The sequence below is a fragment of the Leptonychotes weddellii genome, chromosome 9 (assembly GCF_054177405.1).
Source record: "Leptonychotes weddellii isolate Sample4059 chromosome 9, ASM5417740v2, whole genome shotgun sequence".
Lineage (NCBI taxonomy): Eukaryota > Metazoa > Chordata > Mammalia > Carnivora > Phocidae > Leptonychotes > Leptonychotes weddellii.
In genome coordinates this window covers 26,021,997-26,044,265 of record NC_138377.1, presented here as the reverse complement: position 1 = coordinate 26,044,265, position 22,269 = coordinate 26,021,997, and the positions used below count along the sequence as shown (strand labels likewise).

General features: G+C 45.9%; 1 protein-coding gene across 1 annotated transcript in view; it reads left to right on the top strand.

The window, feature by feature from the left end:
• RGS6 (regulator of G protein signaling 6) overlaps window positions 1–22,269 on the top strand; it is a 491,338-nt gene that overhangs the window by 411,024 nt on the left and 58,045 nt on the right. Inside the window, exons 9-12 of the mRNA XM_081830314.1 lie at window positions 1,895–1,976; window positions 3,905–3,979; window positions 5,638–5,736; window positions 6,825–6,886. Coding sequence (XP_081686440.1) covers window positions 1,895–1,976; window positions 3,905–3,979; window positions 5,638–5,736; window positions 6,825–6,886 — 318 coding nt within the window. The remainder of the gene's footprint in view (window positions 1–1,894; window positions 1,977–3,904; window positions 3,980–5,637; window positions 5,737–6,824; window positions 6,887–22,269) is intronic.

Sequence of the window (22,269 nt, the reverse complement as noted above, 5' to 3'; positions counted from 1 at the left end):
TAAGATTATTACTGATAAAAGCCAGGTTCTAGGGCGTGACTTTGGATCTGTGACCACAGATCTTTACCCTGGAATTCAACTTGCCCATGCTGAACAGAGCTAGATATCTGCAGAACCCCCCACCCCAGGGCAGAGTTGACCCCTGTAAGTTCACTGCATGCAGAGGACAGGCATCCTGAGAACAGGCTGACCCACACAGGGCCCAGAAAGGACCGACCTGAGCTTTCTCAATTTCTTCTTTCAGATCCACCAACAAAGTGAAGGCCCTCTTTCTCCCCCAGAGTACAGGGGATGAAAGACTAGCTGGAGTGTTTCCCCATACTTTTCCCTCCCAGGGACTATAGTGGAAATTCCTACCTCTCTAAGGAAACATAAGAAGTGGCCAATACATGGCCTCCCGCCCATAAGCATAGTTGTCAACCAGGTCCTTGCAATTCTAGAAATTGAACTTGCTCAGGTTGGGTTCTCTCTTGCCCTCTCCAACAATGATCTCTGATTTAGCCGGGAGTGTTAACAGAAGAAATGGGACAGAGGAGGAGATGAGAAAGGGACACTGAGCTAGGCAAAGGTGAGCACCTCTTCTCTGAACGCTGCTTGTCCCTGAGCAGCGCCCCTCCGCACTCTGGGGGCAGCATTGTAGCCCATCACCCCGGGCTGGCTCATCGATCACAGGTGTAGTCATGGTTGGAAATGACCCAAGGACTTTGGGTCCGGTGGCCAGCATGGTGTCATGGCTCTCCCCCTCCCTCTGCAGTCTCTGCCTTTCCCCTCTGCTACGATTCCACACGCCTGCAGACCATACCTGGTGCTGCCGGCAGCCAGGAGGGAGGTGGGCACTGGGCACAGGATGCTGTGCTGAGCTGGAGGAGCCGTGGCCCCTGAGGAAAGAGAAAGTGGGAGGGGGGTTGAGGGGGGAGGAGACGGCAGAACCAAGCCTGTGTACTCAGAAGCCACTGTGAAGCAAAGAGGAGAGCTAATTTGCACTTTGAGGATCACCCAGCATCGCATGTTGAAAAAGGAGGGGAAATTGTCACTTTCTACATATATGGTATTTCTCGATTAACTTTTTTGATTAAGTTCGTGATTACATTATAATTGTGGGCCGTTGAAATACACAGTAATTATCACAAAAATCAGAGGGTGATTATGGTTTATTTCAGGCCAGTAAACTGAAGTGCTCCCAAGAGAGCCAAGAACCAGAAGTTACACAACAATTAATCTGTTACTTTTTACTTAGAGAGGTAATATGAAGTAATACAGGCCTTAAAAAAAAAAAAAAAAACTCTTATCTATTTACTGATCAGAACATAAAGAATCTGTCTTAGTCACCTGTAATTTACCTCCTGCAATTTGTACCTCCCCCAGCTGAGACTAGTGATATTTGCCTTCTGGATCTTGTCACATGCTAGGGCAATTACTCTGCTTTTAGAAAGCTAGATGCTTTACGTGACTTTTAAAACATGCAACTGCAGTATTTTGAAGGCATTTCTATTAACTGAATCTAAAGCAAACTCTCAAATTTGAGGATGAAACACTGCAAGCCCATGGTTATATTCTTTCCTATAATTTGAATACACAGTATTCACTTTGATGGGGGGCATGTCCATGGATAATTCAGTTCTGAATAATATCCATCTTAATCATCCACATGAACAGTTGGATTCTGGTTCTCTCCTTAGGCCCACAATGTTCAGTCCACATCTATGATGATTTGTAGTCCAGCCTAAAACAAGTACTCCTCGCACGTGTGGACTTCTTGAGGTTCTCTTGAGGGAATGGTCCGCCCCTATGTTACAGCTCTGCAAAGAGCAGGGACCACACAGATGCCAATAGCCCTGTGTGCACTAAGCTCCTAGAAACAGGAGGCTCTGATCTCCTTTCTTTGCTTTTTCAGGATAGATCGGAAAAAGGACAAGACGGAAAGGAAAATTTTGGATAGTCAAGAACGGGCCTTTTGGGATGTGCACAGGCCAGTGGTGAGAAAGCTCTGCTTGTTTCTCTATGTTTTTGTTTTGTTTTGTTTTGTTTCCCTCTTCCTTCACTTGAAAGAAAAGACTGTCTTTAGCCACCAGGTGTCTCATTCTTAAAATTAAAGAGCATTGCTAAACTTTGTGAAATTGGTTTTGCCATTCAGTCAATATAATCTCGGTAGATTGTCTGGAATGTATGTCAGTTCCAGCTTTTAAGAATTATTCATCCATGAAAATATGGACTTGGAAAAGGAGAACCGTGGGAAGTCCCCCTGGGACATCTGGGCCCCAGAAGTTTACAGCCCCAAAATAAGCAGTTTCTGGGGTTTTTTTTAAGTATATTTGGGTGTTCCCAAATTGGGTGCATAAATATTTACAGTTGTTAGAACTTCTTGTTGGATTGTCCCCTTTATTATGATACAGAGCCCTTCTTCACTTCTCGTTTGTCTTTGGTTTTAAGTCTAGTTGTCTGATATGAGTATAGCTAAATCCGGCTTTCTTTTGACATCCATTTGCATGATAGATGTTTCTCCATCCCCTCACTTTCAATAAGCAGTTTCCATTTCTACTGTCACTCAACTCTAAATTGTAGAATAATCTTCCTCAAATGCGGCCCACTGTCAGTATTCATGGTAGTTACGTTCTGCAAAGTAGCCATGCTCCCTGAATTAGCCAATGCTGAGCCGTTATCCAGGGAGACATACAGGGTTAGGTTTCCATGAGCCTCTGGTCACAATCTTTTCAACTAATCAATAGGTAACCATGTCTAAAGCCTGTTTCTGTTTAAAGACATCTTATTTAAAGTATGTTCTTGGTTTATGAATACGGAATTCAGGGCCACCAGTGTTCTCTGCCTGACACACCTGTGTTCTCTGTCACACACCCCACAGCCCTCTTGCACATAGGAACGCTAGACGGCACATCATACTATGCTCGGGGGCCATGTTAAACAGCAAAATCAACAAAAAGCACAGAACTGTGGAAAAGGTGGGCCTAAATAGACCGTCAAAAGGACATTCGTTTACAGTAAGAGATGAAACAAGAAGGCAGAGCCTCAGCTTAGTCAGCCTCCCTAGGAACACCACATCGGGCCGCTCATGATTTTTGCTGCTTTGCCCGTGTCCACAAATGATCACAAATGCACCACAAATAGGGACTTGGGGGTTATGAATAAAGTTTAGTTCGTAGGTGAATTCACAAATACAAAATCCATGCATAATGAGGTTAGAAGTAATGAGTATTTTTAATTTCCTATGATTAAAACAAATCTTGCATTCTCCTCATGAATTGGAACTAGAATGAGGAAACTATGTCAGCCCTTCCTAAAAGCTGGTTAAAAGCAAAACCCAAAAAGTAATTCCCCGTTGTGATATTGGATTGTTGGTAGATGGTCAGATAATGTGTAGTAACCAAGGCTGTGGCTGAAACTCTCTGGCCACTCTGAATAAGAAGTTTACTCTTGGGGCGCCTGGGTGGCTCAGTCGGTTAAGCGTCTGCCTTTGGCTCGAGTCATGATCCCAGGGTCCTAGGATCGAGTCCCGCATAGGGCTCTTTGCTCAGTGGGGAGCCTGCTCCTCCCTCGGTTCCTCCTCCCACTTGTGCTCACTCTCTCGCTGTGTCTCTCTCTGTCAAATAAATAAAAATCTTTAAAAAAAAAAAAGAAGAAGAAGTTTACTCTTATAAACTATACACTCTACCCTCTACATGTCACCCCTAGATAGTGGGAGGTAGGCTTTGATATTTCATATGGGGACTCTGTGCAGGAACACATACTGAAGACAAAACGTCTTTGTAAAAGGAATTGTAAATGGCCAAGTGGAGATAATCATGTAATATATGTAATAGGAAAGACAAAGACTGGGTCTGATAGTGTCGCTTGGGTCACACTGGAAGGTATAACTTAGTAATTTATATAATGATTTTTTTTTTCTCAGCCAGGGTGTGTGAATACAACAGAAATGGATATCAGAAAATGCCGGCGTCTGAAGAACCCACAAAAGGTTAAAAAGGTTCGCTAGTTTAGCTGAATTAAAAATTCTTGACGCAAATAGCCTTTCTGTTTCTGGTACTGTTCAAACAGTTGTTTGCTATTTGTTAATTCTACCCCTTTTTGTCCTTTGAAACAATTTCATTCATTCATTCTACAAATATTTGTGGAGTGTACTTGGCACCGTTCTTGCTGCTGAAATACAGTGACGAGTCGTCACAAAGCCACAACTGGGGTGGGGGGAGGCGAAGCCCCAGGCAGTCAGGAGGGCTGTATCAGGGAAGTGCTGGATGGCACCAGGGGGCCAGGAGGGGACACCAGACGGGGGGGCTTCCTGAGGGCTTCCAAAGCAGGCTCAAGTGTGCTGAGGTGTGCAGGGGAAGTAGCAATTGGCTCAGGGGAGGAAAAGAAACTAAAGGAACAAAAAGTATCCAAGTCCCATGGGTGAAGGTGAGCTTAGTACTTTGAAAGTCTTTTATGTAGCTAGATCATCCAAATTCACATCACCATCGTACCCAACTATGAATGTGCCAACCGTCATTTATTTGTGTTTCACTCTCCTGGAAGGGACAGTGGCCATGACATACTCAAGGGTGCCACGCTCAGCCTGCCCCGCAACTGGTATATCCCAACCTTACCACGACACCAAGGACCATATTGTGGGAGAACAAGTCTGTCCCCCTTAATATTAATTTCAAAAGGTTAGAGATGTGCCCCCAGACATTCCTATTTCTTGTAATGACCAATGCTCTCATTTTCTCAAACACACACACACACACACACACACACACACGACATGATATATATATCAACTTCTTGAATCTACTCACATATTTTATTCTTTACTGAAAAAGTTATGCCCTTGTAGGTATTAGACTTTATGACGCTAGTCTTAAAGCATCCTCAGTTAATCTTTAAGGGCCGCCTAATTCTAATATTCCAGAATTTCATGGTGCTCACATCCTCTCTGTCTGAGCCCCTCTTGATTTTATAGATTTCAGCTATACATTGCATAGCCTTTGGGGTTTCATTCCATTCCCAAAGCAAAGATTGTCTTTTGTCTGTCTCCAGCACAAGGGAACTGCTTAATAAGCAGCCATAGCATGAGGAGAAACTGAGGCCAGAAAGCTGTTTGGCTGAAAAGGAAAGAATCTGAAACCCTGCCATCTCAAATTTGTACCAGATGGGCATTGTCATCTGCTGGGGAAGAGAAAATCTAGAGAGGATCTTTCGTGCATAACTTTCAACAGTTGTTCTTGAACTTTCTTGTGCCTCAGAATCACCTGGGCCATTTGATAAAAGTGCAGGTTCCCAAACCCCACCCACAAAGACTGATTCAGTAGGTCGGGGGTGGGGCTCAGCAATGTGCATCTTTACCGAGTACCCCCAGATGATTCTTTGCGGATGGTCTAGGACCATATTTGGAGACACGCTGATATTCAAGAGACTGTTGCAGCTTAGTGAGAGGGAAGATCTTCTAACAGTGGTAGCCCAAAGGGGACAAGCTGCCTCAAGAGGAAGAGGTCTCCTCACTGTAGAAATTTGCACAAAGGCTGATCACTTATTGTCAGGATGTCACCGAGGGGATTGGAAGCATCAAAAGAGCTCTTGCAGTGCCTGCCCCTAAGGCGCCCTGCAACTCTGAGGGTACATGATTCTATCTTCTTGCTTCTTCTCTAGTCAGTGTATGGCGTGACTGAAGAGTCCCAGTCGCAAAGCCCCGTGCACATACCCAGTCAGCCAATCAGGAAAACTACAAAAGAGGACATCCGGAAACAGGTGAATGAATTGACTACTGCACTCCCAGGAGGAGACGTGGCCAGTTGAAAACTCTTTGAATGTTCACCTCTGAAGCCTGAGTGAGCTTTGAGTTCCTGGAAACCACAGTGGAACCCAGCTGTGGATGACTTGAACCTCTGATTGCTGTGTGCGAACAACCCATGGAAGCTTGAGAGGAAAAAGTCTCCACCGAGTTTCCCCAGCAGTTACTAGAGAAGGACATAGAGGAGTTATCCCAATGCCTTGGGGTGACTGCTGTAGGCGGGGTCCCCACAGAATGCTGTGGGGGCTGAAGGGGGGAGGGACGGATATCATGGAGTCCTTAAAATTGTAATGCACTTACAGAGTAAGCCAGCTCAGAACCACCGACTTTATTGCTGTGATTCAAAAGGCAAGTTTACAAATAAAGAAAGCCCCACTCTCAGTGCCAATTCAGCATTATTTGGTTCAGTGTTGTCTTCCTTCATGATGAGAAGCTAACTGGTCAACCCAGGTCAGCAGACAATGGCTAATTACATTACTCCTTTCTAGGATTCACTGGCAATAAAGTAACTTTAGGATCTTTACATTATGTTTTACTGGCTTCTTGGGGGAAACCCAAAGGTGCCTGCCCTTGACAAATTTATTTGGGGTGGGGAAGAGGAAACAGATGTATGTGAAATAGCTATTTCATGATCTAGTCGAGTACACCAAGCATAATGGTGGGTGTGATGTAGGTGTGAAGAGTGTGCAGAGGGAAATCACTGGAAATTAGTCCAACCAGATATTTACAGTGCCTGTAAAGTGTTGCTAAGCTTTGTAGGATGTATACCACTGCCTTTAAGTTTGCAATCACTTTTTGGAGTCGAGACCTAGGCTACAACACAGTACAGAATATTAGCATAGGCTAAATTGTAGAGTGTGATTCCTGAGTGTGGTGGGAATTTCCAGAAGGGCAAATGATTGTTGGACTGCAAAGCTGGAGGGTTGGCAAAGGCTGGCCAGAGGAGCTGTTTAGCTATTGATGGAAATACAGGGTTTGGGTTCATGGGGTGAAGGGGGGAAAAAATCAAGTTTGGTTTTAACACCTCTGTTCTATCTTTCCCCAGATAACATTTTTGAATGCACAGATTGACAGACATTGTTTAAAAATGTCCAAAGTGGCTGAAAGGTATGTTTCCCCTCCATAATATTACTGTTTTCTTCTCATTTAACAAAGGAGAAACGTTACAGGGTCATGGCTAACAAGGATGCACCACACCAAGAGGCAGACCATAGTCATTTCTTAAACTGATAAGTGAAGAAACACCACAGGCCCCGTGTGAGTACAGCTAAGACAGCAGACCTCCCTTGAGTGATGTCAAGAAATGTTTTGTGGCTGAAGCTTTTCAGGGGGTGGCCACGGGACCTTGTCAATCCTTGTCAATCCAGGAGGAATGTCCGTAAAAGCTACGTAATGCACTTTTGCCTTCAGCCTCTTGATTCATTCAAATGGAATTGCTCCCTTTTCAGCTATAAAATGCCCAGATTCACTTTATAGGGGAAAAAAAAAATGATGTGTGCCCTTTGAGGTGCTGGCCGCGCAAATAGGAGGGGGCCGGGCCATCAGGAGGCGTCCCACCTCCACACACCATTGACCACAGAACTGCATCAAATCAACTGTAAAGAAAATATTTGGCCCCTCCAGCCTGGCTTCCTCGGGAGTGTTTGTGCTACCATCTGAACCCGTAGCTGGTTCCACTCCCACTCCGTTAACTCGAGGGAAACTCCATTTTGTCAACTAAATGGTCTGTTTTTCGAATCCTCAGTGAAGAGGAGAGACCACCTGGGGAATCTGTGATGGAATAAATCTGATCGGACAGTCCCACACTGAACATTTGTTCGTCCATATGCTACTGCTTAAGCGATGACCAGTATCTGAGGGATCAAGGGCTTAAGCTGGGTCTTAGCATTTACTGGATATCGGCGTAAAGTGGGTTCTTTAAGCCCTGCTCACACAGAGGGCTGGCTGTGTGTTCAACCCGTGAGCCTTTCCCTGCTGGCCCCCATGTTGATCTGCATACTCTTTCTAGATAAATAACAACAAATTAAGGCTAAGAAAAATCCCACTCCCAAACCCAAAACCCTGAATGAACACCCCGTGTTCAGGGGGCCAAGGACATCTGTGGATTTGGGCTGGCATCTCTGTCTATTCTGGAACTCATTGGTAATGTCGCTATTGACATCCTGGGCAGTCCTGTGCATTTCAGGATAGTTAGCAGCATCCCCAACTTCTACCTACTAGATGCCAAAACCCACCTCACAGTCACGACAACCAAAAATGTCTTCAGACATCATCAAACGTTCCCAGGGCAGGGCCAGGGGGTAGGCAAAATTGCCCCTTGTAAGAATCACCGAGATTCGCATTTTCTCCAATGCAAGTGCTCCGGAAGGTGGCTGGAGGCTGGTGCTCAGCTCACCCTTCCACACGGATTGCTGTGGAGTCGGCGCTGCAGCTGACTCTTCGAGCCCTGGAGCCGCCTCCCCGCAACTGTCATGACATGGGGCTTCCCAAGTACCAGGCTCTAAAATTGCTTTTCCGATCTCGTTGCGGTTGCCTTTGTCCCAGAGAGTGCCCGTGCGTGAGGTGGCAGGGTGACCTTGCCTGCATTGGTGCCAAGCCTGTGAGGGCCTCTGAGCTTCTGTCTCTGTCAGAGAGGGACGGGGATGGCTGTCCTCATGTGCCAGTCACACCTGGCCTTCGCAGGGCACCTGAGACTTGGCAGTCCTAGGAGAGCATGTGTGTTTGTGGGGGTGGGGGGGAAGCGCGGTGCAGGGAGCATCTTTCCTTGGGTCAAGTGGCTTAGGTCCCATGGTTTTGAGCAGGACAGTCCAGGCAGGGAGGGGTTCAGAATGGGGTTTCCCAAACCGTAGCTCTGGGGATTTGGATTCAGGGACTCCGGGTAGATCCAGAGGAGCCCACATTTTGAATAATCTGCAGGTGGACTGAGCAGGTCTCCAAGGATTTGGGGAAGCCACTGCCTAGCCCTCACTGACCTGAGAGCTCACAGGAGAAGGGGCACCAAGCTTTGTCCGCTCTCTGGGGAGATGGGGAAAGAGCCTGAACCAGTCAGCCTGAGGGAAGCCCACTGACTCCTGGCAGGTGTGCTGGGACCTAAGGCCGGCCCGAGAGACAGTCCAGGTGGGGCGGGGAGCCTGGCCAGGCCTGGTGTGTGTTTGCCTACCGCTGTCAGGGAGGGCCCCACCTGGGGGCATCTCTTTATGCTTGAGAGACTGCTCGGCTGGCACCGGAAAGATGATTCCAACTAGCCACTCCTCACTCCCAGCTCGAAAATTCGGGAGTCTCCGCCCAGCAGAGACTGGATTTTATTCCCAGCAGCAATAACTGGCAACTTTTCAACGTGACACAAGGGTTTTTCATTAGAACCACAAGGAAACTCTCAGATAGAGAGGAGGAGGGAGAGGAGACGGGTGTGAGCAGGAGATAAAACAGCCTGGAGCCTTGGCCTTTAGCGGCTCCACGGGGGCGGGGACAGGGAGGGGGTGTTGGCAGCTAGCCTTGGGTGCCACCACTCCGCTCCCCAAAGCTGAAAGCTGAGCTGCCTCAGGTGGATGCACACAGCCCCGTGCCAGGGCTGCTCTCCCTGGGCCTGTGGCAGGTGATGGGTGGTAATTAGCCGTCAGGCAAAGGACCTCATCCCCCTGAGAACAGGTGCATGTCACGCAGTTCCCTGAGAGCTGATGTTGGGGAGAGGCGTGAGGGCCAGTGATGAGTGATGGGTTGGCTCAGGGTTGTGGTCAAAGGTTGTGGCCACACCCAGCCGGGAAGGTAATAAGGACACTTGCCTACTGAAGGAGCAGAGCCGAACAATTTAGGGGATGGGTGTGGAGCCAGCCATCAGGGCTGGGATCCTGCCTCTGCCATTTTCTAACTGTGTGACCTTGGGCAGGTTGCTTTATCGCTCTGTGCCTCTGTTCTACTTCTTTAAAGGAGAGAGAGCAGTAGCACTTAACTTACGGGGTTAATGGGTTCGTCCATGACATGAGCTTCATCCAGTCCTTGGCACTTACTACACATGCAATGAATGTGAGCCATTATTTTTATCATTTACCCCTGTGGTGCTTAATGGTGTCTTGGAAAGGAGCAGGCTTCAGGTACATGGAATGGAATGAACTGGGTGTATGGTGTTCAGAGGAAGCAACAAAGGGCAAGCCAAGGAGTGAAGCTGGTCCTGCAGATGGCAGCTTTGTGTGAATGCAATTCTTCGACCCTGTCTCTTTTCAGTCTGCTGCACAGAGAGCCCTGCAGGCTGCCCATGAAGGCTGGCTCTGCAGTCCACGTCTGTGTGTCAGCACCACTAATCTGGCACCTTTGAAGAAGGAAGGACCATATGGGAAGAGTTTGGTTCTTCTGCCCAGATCTTTTTGGGTCATCCTGGTTTTGACTACGCTGTCCCATTGTCACCATGAGTGGCTAATGGCCAATATCATGGCAACCAAACTCCATTTCCCAGCATACGCTGCCTTTTGCACCTGGAAGCAATACAAAGTCCTGTCTAAGATGTTACCCGATTTTTGCTTCAGATAGTATGGTCCCTGCGCACACAAATGAATCTCCCAGATAAATAACGTTTAACACCTTAAGCCTTTTATCTTAACTATTTTAAATGAGAATCTTTCTTTCTTTTCTTTTTTTTTTAAAGATTGATTTATTTAGTAGAGAGAGAGAGAAGGGAGGAGGGGCAGAGAGAGAGGGAGAGAGAAACTCCAAGCCGACTCTGCACTGAGCACGGAGCCCGACACGGGGCTCGATCTCACGACCCTGAGATCACGACCTGAGCCAAAACCAAGAGTTGCGTGCCCAACTGACTGTGCCACCCAAGTGCCCCCACACGAGAATCTTTCTTAAGTATGGTTCATGTACTTGCCTTCTTAAAGAAAGGACACTATATTTCAGTTAATTTTCCTGGATGACTTTTATACTGTGCTTTAAAACCACCAGTGATCAGGGTCTCAGGAAGTGCCACAAACTGCTTCCCATTCCCTAAACAGCCCCAGACCATCACAACCTTTGAGTCTCTGTTTCTGCTTTTTAGTTGTTTGGTTGTTGGTTTTTTTTCTTGTTCCCGGTCAACAATCTGCAGCAGACCAGGTGTTTCAGTTAGATACCGCTGAGTAACAACCGACCTCAAAACCTAGTGGCTTCAAACAGCGGGCATTTGCTACTGCTCACATGATTACGTGCCACCCAGCCAGCTCCACTGGGCTCAGGCTCGTGTCTGTGTGCAGCCATGGGCCAGGCAGGCAGCTCCGTGAGCTTGGCTGGGCTCTCTCACACGCTTGGCTCCAGCTGGTTTAGCATGACCTCACCTGGGATACTGGGCTCTTCCTCACACAGTCTCTCATCCTCCCACGAGTTTGACCTTGCTCACGTGGGAATAGCAGAATTCCAGGAGAGAGTAGAAGCAGGCAAAGCCTCCTGAGGCTTGGAACTGACACTCTGTCATTTCTGCTGTATTTTATTGGCTAACACATGTCACAAGCCCAGACCATATTCATGGGCTGGAGACTTGTTTTTAAATTGATCTACCATACCAGGAAATCAAATGACCAAGTCCCTTAGCCTTGGTCCTAAAGCAAGAGTAAAGAGTGTTTTCCGAGGGGTGTGCTCTTCTGAATGCAGATGATGAGCCTCGAGGCATCAGGTTTATGTCATTGTAGACTCTGCTCAGAGGCCCTTTTGGTCATCTATCTCACCTGTGTTCCCTCAATAGTTGAGACTGCCAAATAATTGAGGTCTTACTGTCCTTTGCCAGGGTCCTCAATGGAGCCCCTTGTTTATTCACCCAAGCCTTACAGCACTTGACAAATCAATTTGGGAACGCAAAACTGTACACATTTTAGTTCCAAGTGGTCTGAAAAGTCTCTACGTTTTGCAGGGTATCTGCAGAGATTTCTCCCTACTCATAGTGGCACTGAGTTATGCCCACTCACTGCAAGAGTCACATCACACTGCCCCACACAGAGGGATGGAGTTGTCTCATTCCCTATCTGCCTGTGTACTTGGCTGTCCTTACCCTATCCCTGGGAGCCATTGTGCATCACAGCTGACTGCTGAATTGATTTTTTACATCATCTTGCTTGCCCATCTCGGGATCGCGGCTGCTCTCTGAAATTGGATGCTGGTTCCTTCTCTGCCTCCCAACCCTCCATGATCATGAAATGTAATTAACGAAATGAGATAAGACAGCAAGGGGCTGGATACCTTAAGGGTTATTAAAAACATGCTAGGGTGATGGAAGTCCATGAACTTAATGTTTAATGATAGTTTCGGGGAAGGAAAAAAAGGGCCGAAGAGGTCTTTACAGCTTTGCTTTTATGTGATTCCAGACACTGTGGGATCCTTGCTTCTCCTTTCTCCCAGCCCACCTTAGGGGACAGAGAAGGAAAGATCAGAGGCAATGTGATAGCCAGGGCGATTATATCCAGACCAAAACCTAGAAGGGCTGAGATACCTGGCCTGGCATATGCTCTTCTTTCTGAGGGGCTAAATTCACCCTCACGTCCCTTCACCCGTCCCACTTTTCTCCATGGAATGTATCTTCTCTTGGTGACCCACAATTTAGGAGTTTTTTATAGTCTCTCTTTTCCTCACCTTCTCCAATGTGAGAAAAAAAATTGGGTGAATGAATGAATGGGAGCCAAAGGTTCCTCTTCCTTCTCTGCAGTACTGCTTGCTTTTCCTTTCCCTCTCTAGCCAGAGCCTCTTTCTGTCCTGGTTCCCTCTAGTGAATCGAGTCTAGCAAACCACACATGCAATGCAAGGGGCTGCAAACACACTCTCTTAGTCACCTTTTCCACATTCAGTTTCCAGGTTTCCTCCCCATTTAGAGGCCCCAATTTCCTAGTAAGTGTTGTAGCGCATTTGTATTATATTTCTAAAGTAGGAATGATGGTCACTGTCCCACAATGCTTTACACTCCATGCCTTGTTGTCCCACAGCTGCGAGCCATCCCTCACTGTCCGTCTCCCCAGACTCTGTGTCTCCATCTTCTCCCACACCTCTCTGTGGACCACACTCCATATGTGTGCATCGCTCTAGGCGTCCCTTCCAGGCACCCCTCAACCCATCACTTCTTCCTCCAACTCACCTGTCTTACTTTTTTTGTCATATTCTATACAATTTGTAGCAAAACTGTGTCTTTATTTTTTGTTAAGGGAGAGAGGATGAATTCTAAAACTTTTCTCTCAGATTTTTTTAAGTGGTTGGACTAGAAGTTTTCTAAATTCACTTTTGTTATTTCTCTCCTCTCTAGGTTTATCAAAGGTAGAACCTAATCAACAATCTAAATTAATAACCCCCTATTATATATATACAGTTAGTTGACCCTTGAACAACATGAGTTTGAACTCCACTTATACACAGATTGTTTTCATAAATATAGTACAGTACTATAAATGCATCTTCTCTTATGATTTTCTTAATAACATTTTCTTTGCTCTGCTTACTTTATTGTAAGAATACAACACATCATACATATAACATACAAAATATGCATTGTTTATATTATCAGTAAGGTTTTGGTCAACAGTAGGCTATTTGCAGTTAAGTGTTGGGGGAGTCAAAATTTGGATGGATTTGTAACTTCATGGGGACTCAGTGCCCCAACCCCCATGTTGTTCATGTTGTTCAAGGGTCAACTATAATATCTATAACATATATATGTCATATATATGAGCCCCCGTATATAAAATATGTGTGTGTGTGTGTATGTGTATAAAATAACCCATGACTACTGGTCACAGTTGTTAGAAGCCATGATTTTGCTATTAGCTCGGTGTGAGCATCATCCTGTGATCCAGAGAGCTGTTCACTATTTCATGGCACTAGTAGGTACTGAATAATGTTAACTGAATGACTGACCATGGGCTCTACCCTTGGCAGCGAGGTGGTGAATTTCTGCCCCTTTCTACGAGGAAATGGAAAGGACTATGGGGATAAATTGGCCAGCTCCATACTCACCCAAGAACCAGTTCAAAGCACCTGATGATGGTGGGTAGCACATTTGCCAATGGTTGGTGTGTCAGGATCTTCTAATGATGTGAGAATTTGGCCTTTGATAATAACAACACCATATACTAATTAGAAGGAGGCAGAGATAAGGAGACAAGGATGTTAAAACTGCTCAATGAGAAATCATGCTCCTAATGGACTTCCTCCGGATTTCCTGTGTTTATTTTATCTTTTCCATTTCCTCCTGTGTTAGTCAGCTCAGGTGGCCATAACAAAATACCACAGACTGGGTGACATAAACAACAGACATTTATTTTCTCACAGTTCTGGAGGTCGGAAGTCTACGATCGAGGTGCCGGCAGGGCTGGTTTCTGGTGGGGCCTCTCCTCCTGGCTAGCATGTTGTGTCCTCACATGGCCTTTCCTCTGTGCACACACACGGAGGAGAGAGCGCTCTGGTGTCTCTTCCTCTCTTTACGACCAAAGTCCTATCAAATCTGGGCCCCACCCCATGATCTCACTTAACCTTAATGACCTCCTTAAAGGCCCTATCTTCAAAACAGTCACCCTGTAGAGCTTCAACATGAAATTTGGGAGGGACACAATTCAGTCTGTAACACCTCGCAATTCTGCTTGGGTGCCACCCACCCCCAACGATCTGTGGACATTGTTCCATGTGTGCTGTTATGAGGCAACTGTCTGCAAACTCTTTCCATGGCTCTCTGTTCTCTCTCTGTGCTCTCCCTGTCCTCTCTCAAGTCTTCCTGTAGTCATTGATGTTGACTTTGGACTCAAACAGGACTGCTACCTCCCTCATTGCCTGCTGGCCCATTTCATTGTCTATGTGTGTCTCCAGGAGACTCTGATATCTTGTCTGTGCCCTGCAAGGAAGTGCATGTTCTGGGGGAGACGAAAGCTCTCTGGCTAATGCTACAAAGGGCTGCCTCCATGAACTCCCCTTCACATTCCCATCACCTTCTTCCTTCTTTCAATTCTACTGCTTTGTTGCCAGGCAATAGAACTCCAGCTTGAACCCAGTTCCGCTGAAAGGAACATGTGCTCACCCGCAGGCTACAAGGAAGAGCTGCAGAGTTGAGCTCGGGGAAGGCCAGCAATACCCCTAGGCTCAAGAATAGCTGGAGCTGGGGCGCACCTGGGTGGCTCAGTCGGTTGAGTGAATGACTCTTGATCTCGGCTCGGGTCTTGATCTCAGAGTCGCGAGTTCGAGCCCCATGTTGGGCTCCACGCTGGGCGTGGAGCCTACTTAAAAAAAAAAAAAAAAAGGAGCCAGGGCCCCAAACATTCCCAAGGCTCCTTCTTCACCTCTTGTCCTGTTCCACTTTCCATGTTGGCCTCATCCTCTTTCATCACAGACAGGTGTTAGGAAACAGGACTGCCTCCAGCCCCTGAACTTCGTAACTGCAGTTTCACTACACTTGAAGCTAGAGAAAGAGCGTAGCAACCCAGCTTGGGTCAGTAAGGTATCCGTTCCTGGACAGATCAACTGTGGCCGGGAGCAGGGCTTATAAGCACTTGGCAGCCCCTAAAGTAGCCCTGGGTACATGTTGGGGTGAAATTCTCAGGAGATGGGTAAGACTGAGCAAGAACGCAGAGACATCTTCTGGGCTAGTCCACCCATTCTGGAGGGCTTCTCACCACCCAGGATCCCTAGCTGCTTCACTCAGACCCCAAGAGACACAGCACAAGGGTCAACCCAACCCAGTACACTCACTATATTCCTAGATGACATTTCTGTCTCCATCTGTACCTCTTTTCACACCTGAAAAATGGCATTGCGCAGCCCAGATGCAGACCCTTGTACAAGATGCCTTGTACTCTCTCTGCGTGAAGCTTAGGTCTTATCCTAGGCAACCAGCCCTTTGTTCCTTTCCTCTCTATCCCACTTTGGAAGTGTTAGTTCCTAAGTAAGACACCTCCAGCCCAAGGACAAGGTAGGCAGTGCTTGCTTTCACGCCACCCCTTGTGCTTTTTCTGGCCAGTCTCGTGGTGTTGAGATTAGGGGAAAGGAGATCCTCTTCCATCTCTTCCTGGAGTGGGGTATTCTTTCACCTTCTCTCAGTCCTCTGTCACCCTGATTATGGAGTTAACCTTCTCTGCCCCTCTCTCTGAGAAGGATCAGCCCCACAAAATCTAGGAGAGGAGTTAAGGCAACAGACTACTAAGAGCCAAAGCCACTCATAGGAACCTCCAAGAGAAGGCACTTGGCTATCTCCTGTCTTTTCCATGAAGTGATGGCAAACAGGACATGGGTGAGCATAGATTCATGAAAACTGAGTTTATTTGCATAGGTTGTAACAATGACAATGCAATAAAACATGTTGCTGCCATTCTCAAAAAGTCCACGCAGGCCAGGTACAAACCTTTTACCTACCACCACACCCTCCGTTAAGTGACTTCATTCTCCACCTTCTGCACAAATGCCTCTCAAATTACACCCGTGGAAGACAGAATAATAGTCCCTCAAAGATGCCCAGGTCCTAATCCCCAGACTCTGTAAAAGTGTCAGGTTACATGACAAAGGGAGATTACATCTGCCGATGGAATTAAGGTTACTATTCAGTTAACCTAACACAGGGGGATTACCCTGGATTATCCAGGTAGGCCCAGTGTAACCAGGAGAGTCCTTGTTGTAGACAAGGGAGGCAGAAGGGTCCGTGTCAGACTGACACAGTGTGAGCCAGCCTTGGCCAGGCACTGCTGGGTTTGAAGAGGGAAGGGGGCCAGGAGCCAAGGAACATGGGACACCTCTACCAGGGGGAAAAGGCAAGGAAATGGATTCTCCCTTTGAGCCTCCAGAAGGAACACGGTCCTGCTGACACCTTGATTTTAGCCCCACAATGTCCATTTCAGACTTCTGATGCTTAGAACTATAAGATAATACATTTGTCCCTTTTTAAGCCACCACGTAGGTAGCAGTTTGTTATATAGCAGCCGTAAGAAATTAATATACCATCCAATCTCTCTCTTCCTCTTAGAATCTCAAGATCTTCCTTTCTAAAATACCTTTAAAACTTTCCAAGTCTCAGGGCACCTGGGTGGCTCAGTTGGCTAAATATCCAACTCTTGATTTTGGCTCAGGTCATGATCTCAGTGTCATGAGATCGAGCCCTACTTTGGGCTCTTGGCTCAGTGGGGAGTCTCCTTGAGATTCTCTCTCTCCCTTTCCCTCTGCCCATCCCCCTCCCCTCCCTGTCTTAAAAAAAAATTCCAAGTCTCTTGCTTGATCAGAAGGTCCTGGAATAGCCCTGTCTAATTCTGATGATTCAGTCAGTACATCCCACTTCTACCAATAAAATATTTCATGCAAAATGCACATGCCCATACAATTTTTACTGTTTTCTTTACAAAGCCTCTTACCAACTTTATTTATGTAGCTATACTCTAACAAAATAGCTGTACCTCTTCCAATACAACAAATTTCCCTGCTGACCAAGGCTGCCCATCACTGGTGCTGGGTAACTGATGAGTGATCATCCTGATTTGAGCTCTGTTGCTTCGGTACAGACTGTCGGGCATTTCTGTAGGAAGTTCTTACCCCTCTCTTCACATGTTCTTCCACGCATATCTAGGGTCCCGTCTGAACCCTGTTCTGAGAAGGCACGACGTGGGGTGAAGCCATGGGAACAACTTTAGTCACAATGAATGCAGGTTACATAGTCCTATCTTGCCCTCTTAACTTCAGTGGTTACAAAATCGCTCCTTGGGCTCTCAACCACTTCTCTTGAACCAACATCACCCATTAATCTCACCACCCCTCTCCACCCTCTGAAGGTATCCCCAAATTTCTCTAAAAGAGACCTGGCCGTGAGCCCATGTTTCACTACAGCTTACATCCTCCTAGCTGCTCCCTGGCCCTGTAAGGTTGGTGCCTTGGGCTGGTCAGCACGACAGCTGTCTTCACTGGCAATGAATAACAGGCCACCAACAGGCAGGCTCCCCCAAGTGCTCAACTACTCAGAATTCTCACCCAGCCTCTCATGAGCCTCCCCTGCCTCCTCCCATCCCAGGCAGTCCTGCTGGGCTCCATCCAGGAACCTAGGGGTGGCATGGTTGGTCAGACCTGCCTTCGCCAGATGAGGTGTGGCCATGTGGAATAGCTCATAGCCTGTCTCACAGAAATCTGAGGAGGGGTAAGGAAGGCAGGGGAGGAAATTTTGTTTTTCCATCCCTATGTATCACTTGTGGGAAATCCATTTCTGGTTGAAAAAAAATCCCCCATTACTTGAAATTAACTAGTTAGAAGACTCTTCCCCCCCTACACACACACCCTTTGCCTTGGGCTCCTCGAGTAGAAGTCTTTGATTGGACACTGGGGCCACCGGAGGCTGAGGTCATTGGAATGGCCAGGGGCAGATGTTCTGGGAGACAAAGGTGTCACCACTAAGGAGAGCCCCATGGACTACATCCACCATCTTAAATTCTGAGAATTCCGTGGATGCCCAAGTACATCATAATCAGGAAAGCCCCAACACCTCATCATGACTCAGACATATCTCACATGGCTCATTGTCCCTGAAACAGGATTGAGGTTACCAGCTGCTGGTTAGTTTTTGTGCCAATCTGAATAAAGGAGTCAGGTAGTCAAGTGTGCCCTCTCCAGCCTCATGCCTGGATTCTTTCACGTTCCCTGCAGTGGGTTGAATAGTGGCCCTCAAAAGGGTATGTGCAAGTCCTAATCCGAGGGAACTGTGAATGTGACCTTATCTGGGGAAAGAGTCTTTGCAAATGTAAATTAAGGATCTTGAGATGAAATCATCCTGGATTATTCTGGCAGACCCTAAATCCAGTGACAAGTAAGAGAGAGAAGGGAAGAAGGCCCAGATCCAGAGGAGAAGTCATGTGAGGACAGAGGAGGCAGAGATTGGAGTTACACATCCACAAGCCAAGGACTGCCTGGAGTCACCCGAAGCTGGAGGAGGCGAGGAAGGATTCTTCCCCTCAAGTCCCCAGAGGGAGCTGCTGATACCTTGATTTCAGAATTCTAGTTTCCAGAAGTAAGAGAGAGTAGTTTTCTATCATTGTAAGCCACCAAGTTAGTGGTCATTTGTTACAGCAGCCCTAGGAAACTATTATGTGCCTTAATGTGCAACCAGTTTCTTTCAAAAAGAATAGAATTATCCCAAGTGGCAAAGGGAGGGCTCCCTGTGAAGCTGTCACAACACCCTTCTTGCCACAGTGCTGCCCCAGAGCCTTAAGATGCCACAAAGCTCTCAGGGATGAAGGCTCATCTGGGCACACTGCCTGCCTGGTACCCCAGCAAGGACAACATGCCTCCACTGCACATGGTGACTGCAGTCACATATCTTACGTGTATAGAAGATTTGGAAGATTCTTTTGAAATGCTTTTCCATTTTTTCTCAAATGGTCCTGAGTGCTCAACGAGGCCATTATGTAACATGGAGAACTTGACAAAGATCACTTAAATGGCTCACCCAAGAATGAGAACCAAGGTTTTCCAACTTGGACCAATGCTCCTTCTACACCTCCGCTAGGCAACAGCCCACACTTGGGACAACGAGGAGGCTGTGAGGTGATGGGAAGTCTGCAGTCATGTTTCAAACCAGAAGTATCCTAGGCTCCTTCATTTTGACTGGATGAATAAAACGTGTGTCCTGAGCTCCTCAGAACATCAAAGAATTAGATGTGGTGCTTCTCAAACTTCGCTGTGCATATGAATCACCTGGGGAATCTGGTTAAAATGCAGTTTCTGATTCTTTAGGTCTGGAGTGGGACTTGAGATTCTGCATTTGTTACAAGCTCTCAGGTGATAACTGAGCTGCCTGTTTGTGGACCACAATTTTTGAGTGGCAATGAGATGTAGCTGCTGGCTAATTTCTTCACACAGCAGTAATTAACCATGCTTGCCCTCTAATTCAGTAGTAAGAACTGTGGTTCTGAATTTATCATTTCAGGAGAGATTGATGACACTCAAGTTGGCAGTGCTTAGAGAAAAGTTTTATTATGGATCGATAACCATAAAAATATTCATACCTTTTGGTCCAGTAATTCCACTTATGGGTGTTAATTCTAAATAAATAATCCCAAAAGATGGAAAAACCTATGTGAACAACGGTGTTCTACTACAGCATTATGTATACTAAAAAAATTTAAAATCTGTGTCTATTATAAAGGAAATTATTACATTAATTATAATAAATTCATTCAAGACAAAAGCAACATGTAAGTAAAGGAATAAAAATTATTTGAATGACACGGGCAACAAATTAATGGATTAACCATTTCAACAAATTTTTCCCAGATTGAGAGTCTATGGAATTAAGGTATAACCATGGGCCCCTGTCTCTGTTGTATTTTTTTAAATTGGGTGGTGAAGACAAGGGTGATGTCCTTACAATTCTTATGCCTTTCTGTATTCCTGAAATATTTCAAAATTTAATTAAAAAAAAAAAAAACAAGATGGCTGGGGACAGAATGAAGAACATTATAACCTACGTGTTAAGAGTGTCAGTATTATAACAAAGTGAGCCAGATTGCCCCCAAAAAAATTTGGTCTTGGCTCTTGAAGGTACCAGAGACCATGGAGAGCAAGAATAAAGCATGGGGCTAACCAAGAGGAATGGGTAAAGTCTGTCTCTGGATCTTTGGATCCCCAGATACCTGCCCCACTAGAAAACTATCTCTCCCCAGTTTAAACCACCATAAAAGATGAGCAGTTTATTCTCCAGAGAAACTGAGTCACATCAGTTCAGAATTCAGGCAGCTCTCATCATAAATGGCCAGGTGAAAACAGCAAATTAATTGAAGATCAACATACTGAACAGTGGGATCTTCCATCCCATCTCTGCCTGGCTCTCAACCCTCCAGGAGCTAGATGTATATGCCCACAGGCAAGAGCCTAGGAAACTACAACCTGTGGGCCAAGTCTACTCCACTCTACTGTTTTTGCAGATAAAGTTTTATTGGAACCCAGTCACACACATTTATTCATGAATTATTTATGACTGCTTTTTGCTGCAACAGAAGAGCTGAGTAGTTGCAACAGACACCATCTGGCCTATAAAACCTGAAATATTTACTGTGTCTTGCAGAAAACATTTACTTACCTTGCTCTAGAGAAAAATCAATGCCCCCCAAGGAAAACCCCCAAATCCCTCATTTGGAGCTCTAGCAAAAAGTCTGGTGAAGCCCTGTCCACATACACACTGAGTTCTCCAAGCAGGTTTTAGTATTTTACTCTTACAGACAAGTGGATGTCCAGAGATTTTCCAGACATTCAAGGGAAACCCCAATGTGATGGAGTATGATGCAAACAAAGAGCAAAAGGGACTTGGAGGAACCAAAAACTATTAAAAAAAAAAAACAGAAAATAAAAATATGGAATTAATATCCTCAGAAATATTAGTATCAGCATCACCTGGGTGGCTCAGTCAGTTCAGTGTCCGACCCTTGATTTCGACTCAGTCATGATCTCAGGGTCATGGGATTGAACCCCGCCTCGGGCTTCATGTTCAACAAGGAGTCTGCTTGAGATTCTCTCTCTCCCTCTCCCTCTGCTCCTCCCCCTCCACTCGCACTCTCTCTCTGTCTCTAAAATAAATAAATAAATCTTTTAAAAAAAAGAAATATTAATATCAGATATCAGAAGATATTTCATCCATACATCAAGAACTAGATCCTATGATAAACAAGAGTGAACTCTGGAAACTTAAGAAAGTGATAGCCCAAATTTAAAAAATAAATATATAGATAACAAGATGAAAAGGACTGTCAAGCAAAAAGACAAAAAGATGAAAAATGGCAGGGCAAATTTAAGAAAATTAGATTACCAATCCAGAATGTTCAATGTTCAACTAGAAAGAATTATAGCACGAGAAGACCAAGGAAATGAAGGGTATGAAATTAGCAAAGAAATAATACTTACTTCTGGGAAATTTTTTAAATCTCTTGCACCTTATACCCAGCACAGTAAATAAAAACAACCATCAAGGGCCAGGGTGAAATCTCAGAGCACTGCAACAATGAAGAGAAGGTTCTGTCTCTAGAGAGGAAAGACACTAAGCAAAAGAACAAGAATCAAACTGGATCCAGAATCAAACTGGATCAGCAGTAACACTGGATGCCAAAAAGCCCAGTAGAGCATCACCCTCAGAACCCTGAAGGAAGATAATTTTTTCCCTGGGGTTCTGTGTCCAGCACTGTCAGCCAAGTATAAAGATAAAATAAAAATATGTTTAGCCCTGCAAGGACTTGAAATAGTTAGCCTTTATGCATCCTTTCTTAGGAAACGACTCAAGAAGTATTTCAACACAATCAGGGAGTAAAACCAGTAAACGGAGTGAAGTCCAGAAAAGCAAGGGCTCCACACAGAAGTGAAGGACGTCCCAAGAGGGTGATTTTACATCAGGCGTGTAGGGCCAACCATCCAGACTGGAGCGAGAGGACTCAAGACTTTGAAGAGAGGACCTCTGGGAGACGGGGAGACAGAACTGAACAACGATTATGTAATGTGTTTAAGATGTGGAAAAATTATTGCTAGGCATTTTACAGATTTGTTAGAAC